Source organism: Neoarius graeffei, chromosome 18 (assembly GCF_027579695.1).
Source record: "Neoarius graeffei isolate fNeoGra1 chromosome 18, fNeoGra1.pri, whole genome shotgun sequence".
Classification (NCBI taxonomy): domain Eukaryota; kingdom Metazoa; phylum Chordata; class Actinopteri; order Siluriformes; family Ariidae; genus Neoarius; species Neoarius graeffei.
Window position 1 is genome coordinate 46,097,198 of NC_083586.1, and position 9,444 is coordinate 46,106,641.

Consider the following 9,444-nt stretch of genomic DNA (forward strand, 5'->3'; position numbering starts at 1 on the left):
GTGTAATGTCTTGTTTGTGTTTTAGTATGTATAGTATGGGATTTGTGATGTAGTTTGTAACTTTGTCTTGTTTTTTTTTTTTAAATGAATTTTGAAACTTTTTGCCGCCAGTCTTGTCCAGGACTCCCTGGGAGAAGAGTTATTGTAACTCAATGGGACTTTTCCTTGTTAAATAAATAATAAATAAATAAATAAAATTATTATTATACTTCCTGGGAGGCACGGTGGTGTAGTGGTTAGCGCTGTCGCCTCACTGCAAGAAGGTCCGGGTTCGTGGCCGGCGAGGGCCTTTCTGTGCGGAGTTTGCATGTTTTCCCCGTGTCCGCGTGGGTTTCTTCCGGGTGCTCCGGTTTCCCCCACAGTCCAAAGACATGCAGGTTAGGTTAACTGGTGACTCTAAATTGACCGTAGGTGTGAATGTGAGTGTGAATGGTTGTCTGTGTCTATGTGTCAGCCCTGTGATGACCTGGCGACTTGTCCAGGGTGTACCCCGCCTTTCGCCTGTAGTCAGCTGGGATAGGCTCCAGCTTGCCTGCGACCCTGTAGAACAGGATAAAGCGGCTACAGATAATGAGATTGGGCGGCACGGTGGTGTAGTGGTTAGCGCTGTTGCCTCACAGCAAGAAGGTCCGGGTTCGAGCCCCGTGGCCGGTGAGGGCCTTTCTGTGTGGAGTTTGCATGTTCTCCCCGTGTTCGCGTGGGTTTCTTCCGGGTGCTCCGGTTTCCCCCAAAGACATGCAGGTTAGGTTAATTGGTGACTCTAAATTGACCGTAGGTGTGAATGTGAGTGTGAATGGTTGTCTGTGTCTATGTGTCAGCCCTGTGATGACCTGGTGACTTGTCCAGGATGTACCCCGCCTTTCGCCCATAGTCAGCTGGGATAGGCTCCAGCTTGCCTGCGATCCTGTAGAACAGGATAAAGCGGCTAGAGATAATGAGACGAGACTTTCCATGCTATGAAATGACAGTACCACCCAGCTCCACAGTGTTTCCCTCTTTATGTGTGCCAGGCCATGTGAAAATAACAGTATTCATCCTTATCAAACGATATTTTCTTTTGTTTATGAAAAACATAAGTGAACGCTGTCGATAAAATTCACCGCCTGTAACATGTGCACGTGTGAAGTTTAAAAAAAAAAAAAAAGTCCCACAGCGCCACCTGCCGGCAGGGAGTCTTACTGAAAACAGACGAGCTGCTCTCATTGGACCGCCGAGCGCTCAACCCGGCAGGTAGGAGAGGAGTTTTCTTCTTCAAACCTTATTTTTATGTTAAAAAAAAATCAAATATATGTGTGTGGGCTTTATAAAAGTTTGACTTTTCGATGTGATTCTTCAAATAAACCAGCTTAGTCATAAGCGAGAGGGAAATAAAGCAGCAGCGCTTCAGCTTTCGGTTTCGAAAAGGAAAGTAAGAGGAAGGTTTTTGTTCAGACTTATCGACATATCGTATTTCACAAAGGTTTTTTCTCTCTTCCAGGACTTTGTTTTTATTCATTATTCATCGTTTTAATCGAATCATGGCTCTTTTGGAAGCCAGTGGATCCTCGGTTCGGTTCGGACTCGGCTCACACCGGACCCAGTTTGTGGATCAACCGAATCACTACAGATTTGGGACAAAATCCCAGGAGTTTGCTGTTCCACTTGGGGTTGATGTAAGATCTGCATATTTTCCACTGATATGTGTCCAGTGTCCTGTAGTGCAGTGAGTGTAGGAGCCCCAGTGTCAGTGTCTTCCGTCATTGTGTTCTCTCTTACAGCCAAGTCTTCCTCATTAATGTGTCTCATCTCATCTCATCTCATCTCATTATCTGTAGCCGCTTTATCCTGTTCTACAGGGTCGCAGGCAAGCTGGAGCCTATCCCAGCTGACTACGGGCGAAAGGCGGGGTACACCCTGGACAAGTCGCCAGGTCATCACAGGGCTGACACATAGACACAGACAACCATTCACACTCACATTCACACCTACGGTCAATTTAGAGTCACCAGTTAACCTAACCTGCATGTCTTTGGACTGTGGGGGAAACCGGAGCACCCAGAGGAAACCCACGCGGACACGGGGAGAACATGCAAACTCCACACAGAAAGGCCCTCGCCGGCCACGGGGCTCGAACCCGGACCTTCTTGCTGTGAGGCGACAGCGCTAACCACTACACCACCAGCCGCCACAGCATACAAAACCTTCTCCTGTATATAAAAGTGCTGAGCATAAATGAGTACACCCCGTTTGAAAAGTAACATTTTAAACAATATCTCAATGAACACAAACAATTTCCAAAATGTTGACAAGATAACATCTGTTTAACTTATAACGTGAAAGTAAGATAACTTAGAGTACACATTTTTTCAGTTTTACTCAAATTAGGGTGGTGCAAAAATGAGTACACCCCACAACAAAAACTACTACATCGCAATTGAATAATTGGGATAAATGAATCGCTTTGTAGTCTTACCTTGCATAATGCATTGCTCTGGCTGGTCGAACATTTGCTTATCCATGGAAATTCATTCTCCCATGCAACCTGGTATTTGCACTCATATTTTTGCCATTTGGTATTGGTTTAGTGGCCATGATGAATGACTGCTTATAAAAAATGTTGGACTGCCTGGGTGAATCCTACATTATGGAAGTGACTGTCTTTCTGTTCGTTGACTAGTTAAAAATCATTTGACGTCAGCACTGTTTCTCATACGATTCTGATTGGACATAATCGGGAGTATTTTTAACTTGGCGGTAGGGATTTCCCAAAACCGGGAGATTATCCAGTTTTTAACAAATACGATCGGGAGGCAGGAGATGGAGGCTAAAATCGGGAGCCTCCCACCGAAATCGGGAGGGTTGGCAAGTATGCACAGTCCAAAGACATGCGGTTAGGTTAATATGGGACGGCCTTGGACCAAGGTGCCCTTGAGCGAGGCACCTAACTCCCAACTGCTCCCCGGGCGCTGTTAGCATGGCTGCCCACTGCTCTGGGTATGTGTGCGCATGTGTGTGTTCACTGCTTCAGATGGGTTAAATGCAGACAGGAATTTCACAAGCATGTGATGAATAAAGTTCTTAAAATAAATAAAAAAATAAAATAAAAAAATACACACCCAAAGTACTGATGACAGTCAAAAATAAAACAAATGGTCTTCCTCGTGTTTCAGCCGTCAGCCTTTCTGAAATCATGCAGCTGTGATGATGGGATATCCATAGACTTGGACCACGGCACCACGACTCTGGCTTTTAAGTTCCGCCATGGCGTCATTGTAGCCGTCGACTCCAGAGCCTCATCTGGACGCTATATTGGTAAACATGCTCGCATCTCATCAACATTCATGTAAAGGCAGATCCTCAGAGTTCAGAACGGTGCAGTGTACAAAAATCAATAAATTTGATCATAAATAGATTTTTTCTAATCTTACTATTAATGTTTTGTGTGTGTGTGTGTTAGCTTCAAAGGAGGTGAATAAGGTGATCGAGATCAACCCTTACCTGCTGGGCACCATGTCTGGTTGTGCAGCAGACTGTCAGTACTGGGAGAGACTTCTGGCGAAGGAGTGCAGGTCTGTCTGAGCAAAATCTGAAGGGGTGGGGTGAATCCCCAACAGGATAAAGTTACCATTCTGTGTACATGAAGTGCATTAAACATGCCCAAGCATAGCTGGCACGTTTTATAGACTTTTCACTGTTGCAGAGTACAGCCATGATAACACATTACTAACCTGTGCACGTGTGTTTTATGTCTGTCTTTAGGCTTTACCAGCTCCGTAACAAGCAGAGGATCTCAGTGTCTGCAGCTTCCAAGCTGCTGTCCAATATGATGCTTGGTTATAGAGGCATGGGCCTGTCTATGGGTAGCATGATCTGTGGCTGGGACAAGAAGGTAGCCTTCAGCACTTGATATGCATTTTTTTAAACTCCTCTGTCCATTCACCTTCAGTTGACATTTTTAAGATTAATTTTATTGCTGTTTAGTCTGACCACTGCAGCGGCAACTGAAATCAATTATGTTTCTGTCTTTCTTAAATCAAATGAAATCAGGTCTATCTACTTTTTTTTTTTTTACATTTTCTTAAAATCATAGTATGTGCAATCCTTCCACCTCAATAGTACTGAACAACCAACTACATCTGACACACTTGAGCAACTGAACTGACACAAAAATAATAAATTAGGATCGGTTTTCTTCTTCAGCATGCATTTCATCAAATAGCTATTGCTTCACCAAGCTGCAGTGTATTACTGCTGAGTCGAGCTTGCTCTTGATAGTCTTCCACCCACTTTATACTGTTTCTGCCGGTAACACGTACATACAAATGATCTGTCATGATTTTTTTTTCTATCTTCCAATACTACACAACTTGCTACCTACCTAACTAAACACGAACGCAACAACGGCAGGCAATAAGTTGTGGTCATGATCACCTGGGACGCACTACATAGAATAAACAGGTTCATTCAAAGGAACTTAAACATATTTGTCTCTCCATCCGCAGGGTCCTGGTCTGTACTATGTAGATGAGAAAGGAATACGTCTCTCAGGGGATATGTTTTCCACGGGCTGTGGGAACAGCTTTGCGTACGGGGTGGTAGACAGCGGCTTCCGTGAGGACATGACCGTGGAAGAGGCGTATGAGCTCGGCCGCCGTGGCATTGCTCACGCCACACACAGAGACGCCTACTCTGGTGGAGTCGTGAACCGTAAGTGATATCCATCCATTAGATCCTCACTTAAAACTAGAACTTGTAATAAGGATGTGCCTGTATATTTATACCGGTTAGTGATCATGAGAGTAAATACTGTAAATATTATTTTGCACTACACTGTAAAGTAAAATGATCATTATATTTTATACACTATGCTGTCTGAATGCTCAACCCATGTCTCTGTGTTCTTTTATATCTTTTTAGTCTATCACATGAAGGAGGACGGTTGGATTAAGGTGTGCAAGGAGGATGTATCCGATCTAATCCATAAGTATAGGAAAGGAATGTTCTGAACCCACAGATTATTTTATACTCACACACTAACACTGTATCTGACACGATTCAGTAATGAAAATAAAAATGATTTTCAAACTAAACACGAAAAGATGATGTTTTCTTTTAGACAAAAAGCGATTCTGTAGCTGTGGTGTTTTCCTGTATAACTTTTTAGCAGTGTCTTTACACAATACAGAGATTACAAAACATTATGGAATATTAACTTCACATTGTGGTCAATGTGGACAGTCCTGCTGACAGCGTAATGTGAAATGCAGTCTGTCATTTCCCCCTCATTCTACCCTATATTCTTTCAAATGTTACTTACAGTACATGTGTGTTTCGGAAAATTATTATATAATAATTCATTATGCATTGCGACATGTTATAGTATACTGGGCTGGTTACCTTTCACGGACATAGCAGTTCCTCCCCTTATTTCAGTGCAAATAAAATGTATACAAATTGGCACCAAAATGCGAGAGGGGGATCATCTGTGATTGGAAGTTTCCAACACTTGATTAAAGGCCCACATGATATATTGTATTCTGTACATATTCAAAACTAACATACTAGTGCAACACCACCAGTGATCAAGATTTATTTTTGTTTTTAAATGGCTAAATATTTCTTACCGTACACATGCCAAAATTGATTCTTCTGATACAGCCTGAAATTCTGCTAGTGTTATAAGTGGATTCTGTTCTATAGGGACTGTAGAGTAAGAATGTGAATTTAATTCATGTTTATTTGTATAGAAAGCCAGAGGAACTTTGAAAAAACAACAACCTTGTTTGGGTGGTGTAATGGTTAGCACTGTCGCCTCACAGCAAGAAGGTTCTGGGTTTGAGTCCAGTGGCCAACGGGGGCCTTTCAGTGCGGAGTTTGCATGTTCTCCCCGTGTCCGCGTGGGTTTCCTCCGGGTGCTCCGGTTTCCCCCACAGTCCAAAGACATGCAGGTTAGGTTAACTGGTGACTCTAAATTGACTGTAGGTGTGAATGTGAGTGTGAATGGTTGTCTGTGTCTATGTGTCAGCCCTGCGATGACCTGGCGACTTGTTCAGGGTGTACCCTCCCTGTTGCCCACAGTCAATTGGGATAGGCTCCAGTTTGCCCGTGACGCTGCACAGGATAAGCGGTCACGGATAATGGATGGATGGATCCTTGTTTGGGTAGCACCAAGCATATTTATGAGTAATAGTTCTGGGATAAGCACACAGTTGTCTTTTCTCTGACATGCACAATGGCTGTAATCATGTGAATTTATCTACTGAATCAAGTGTGTGATTTTTAGACATACACTGTTTTTCAGCATTGAAAGTACCAAGGTAAGTCAAAGCAGATAAATCTAGATGAAGTAACAAGAGAAACATGACAGCAGTAAAGCATCAGGATGAATCAGGCAGTTTGATACTTCGTTTACACGTAGCCGGGTATTTATGAAAACGGGTATCTTCTCCTCCCCGTACTAGAAAATAATTCCGTTTACACAATGCTCAAAAACAGCCAGGGAAGGCTGTCAAAAACATGTCAAACAAATAGAAAGCCTACCAGAGATCTGAAAGCCGAGGAGGAGGGACCGTCAGATCACAATGCTAAAACTCTGTTGTCCCCATAACACAGAGACAACTCAGTTTTCTACTATTTACACACAGGCATGAAAACAGAGTTTTCACAAATCTCCACTTTGCCCGGAGTTTTCGAAAGCAGCCGTTTTCAGTGACTGAAATGATGGGTGCAACCGCATAAATAAATATCCGTTTTTATAGATACCCGGCTACGTGTAAACGGGGTCTGAGATAATATAGAGCAGTAGTAGTGGGTCAGGATCTGCTACTGGCATCACACTGGAAGTGGAAGGAGTAAGTGCAAGATATCCAACAACTAGAACTCGGATGTCTTCCATGAAGTAAAAACCTCCCCAATGAACCCACAAATGAAAGTAACAAGTTACTGATGTTACTCCTGTTTGTCTCTTTTGGGTTTGTAGCAATACATTATCGCAGCTATCATAGTACAGATAAAAGCAAACAATATACATTATACAATACTGTAAAATTTACAACCCCAAATCAGAAAAAGTTGGGACATTATGGAAAATCTCATCTCATCTCATTATCTCTAGCCGCTTTATCCTGTTCTACAGGGTCGCAGGCAAGCTGGAGCCTATCCCAGCTGACTATCGGCGAAAGGCAGGGTACACCCTGGACAAGTCGCCAGGTCATCACAGGGCTGACACATAGACACAGACAACCATTCACACTCACATTCACACCTACGGTCAATTTAGAGTCACCAGTTAACCTAACCTGCATGTCTTTGGACTGTGGGGGAAACCGGAGCACCCGGAGGAAACCCACGCGGACACGGGGAGAACATGCAAACTCCACACAGAAAGGCCCTCGCCGGCCACGGGGCTCGAACCCGGACCTTCTTGCTGTGAGGCGACAGCGCTAACCACTACACCACCATGCCGGCCCATTATGGAAAATGCAAAAAAAAAAAAAAAAAAAGCAGTGATTTATAAATTTACTTTGACTTGTATTTCTTTGCAGACAGTATGAACCCAAGATATTTCATGTTTTGTTGATCAAATTCATTGTAATTTGTTAATATACATCCATACCTGGGGCAGCACGGTGGTGTAGTGGTTAGCGCTGTCGCCTCACAGCAAGAAGGTCCTGGGTTCGAGCCCCGGGGCCGGCGAGGGCCTTTCTGTGTGGAGTTTGCATGTTCTCCCCGTGTCCGCGTGGGTTTCCTCCGGGTGCTCCGGTTTCCCCCACAGTCCAAAGACATGCAGGTTAGGTTAACTGGTGACTCTAAATTGACCGTAGGTGTGAATGTGAGTGTGAATGGTTGTCTGTGTCTATGTGTCAGCCCTGTGATGACCTGGCGACTTGTCCAGGGTGTACCCCGCCTTTCGCCCGTAGTCAGCTGGGATAGGCTCCAGCTCGCCTGCGACCCTGTAGAAGGATAAAGTGGCTAGAGATAATGAGATGAGATGAAACATCCATTCCTGCATTTCAGGCCTGCAACACATTCCAAAAAAAGTTGGGATGGGGGCAATTTAGGGCTAGTAAGGCGGTAAAACAATTAAATAGTGATGTGATTTGAAACAGGTGATGTCAACAGGTGATTGTAATCGATATTTGGTACAAAATCAGTATCCAGGAAAGGCCTAGTCTTTGAGGAGCAAAAATGGGTCGTGAATCCAAGTTTGTCAACAAATGTACAAGAAAATTATCGAAATGTTTAAAAACAATATTCCTCAAAGAAAGATATGAAGGGATTTGGATATTTCACCCTCTATGGTGAATAATATCATAAATGATTCAAGGAATATGGGGGTATTTCAGTGTGTAAAGGGCAAGGGCACAAGCCTAAGCTGAACACCCGTGATCTCCAATCCCTCAGACAGCACTGCATCAAGAATGGTCATTCATCTATAGCTGATATAACCACATGGGCTTGGGATTACTTTGGCAAACCTTTCTCAAGCACTACAAGATGGAGTTACATCCACAAATGCTAGTTAAAACTTTACTATGCAAAAAGAAAGCCTAATGTTAATTGTGTCCAGAAGCTCTGTCAACTTCTCTGGGCTCAGAGGCATCTGGGATGGACCATCACACAGTGGAAACATGTATTGTGGTCAGACAAATCAGTATTCCAAGTCTTTTTTGAAAGAAATGGATGCCGTGTGCTCCGGGCAAAAGACAAAAAGGACCATCCAGACTGTTACCAACAACAAGTCCAAAAGCCAGGATGCATCATGGTATGGGGTTGTGTCAGTACCCTTGGCAAAAGTAACTTACATTTCTGTCATGCAGCATTAATGCAGAAAAGTACACTGAGATTTTGGAGCAACATATGCTGCCTTCAAGATGACATCTTTTCCGGAGATATTTCAACAAGACAATCCAAAACCACATTCTGCGCACATTACAGTACAAAGGCATGGCTGTGGAAGAAGAGGGTGCCTGTCCCCTCTGTCCCCAATAGAGAACGTGTGGTGAATTTTTAAATAAAAATATGACAATGACAACCCCATACTGTTGCACACCTTAAGACCTGTTTGCAGGGAGAATAACACCTGAAACACTTCATCACTTGGTGTCTTCAGTCCTGAAACATCTTTCGAGTGTTGTGAGAAGGAATGGCAACATTATAGACTGGTACGGTAAATGCTTTACCGTCCTAACTTTTTTTTAAATGTGTTACAGGAATCAGAACTGAAATAAGTATTTGTTTTGAAAAAATAAATAAATAAATAAATAAATAAATAAACAACAACAATGAAATTCATGAGGTAAAGCATTAAATAATGTGCTGTTGGAGTGTTTTAATTGCAATACAGTTCAAAGATTATTTATAAATCATTGTTTTCGGTTTTAATTTAAATTTCAACATACAGTTCCAACTTTTACTGATTTGGGGTTGTAGACTGCGTTCACATCACATCACATATAATTTCAG

At 43.0% G+C, this 9,444-nt stretch overlaps 1 protein-coding gene across 1 annotated transcript; it reads left to right on the forward strand.

Annotated features, from left to right (window-relative positions):
- Positions 1-1,141: 1,141 nt before the first annotated feature.
- On the forward strand, positions 1,142-5,069 carry LOC132866247 (proteasome subunit beta type-8-like). Its single transcript, XM_060898929.1, has 7 exons — positions 1,142-1,230; positions 1,478-1,652; positions 3,150-3,291; positions 3,437-3,548; positions 3,739-3,868; positions 4,482-4,686; positions 4,897-5,069. Exons 2-7 carry the CDS (start codon positions 1,518-1,520, stop codon positions 4,983-4,985), a joined length of 813 nt encoding a protein of 270 aa, XP_060754912.1. The 5' UTR covers positions 1,142-1,230; positions 1,478-1,517; the 3' UTR covers positions 4,986-5,069.
- Positions 5,070-9,444: the final 4,375 nt, after the last annotated feature.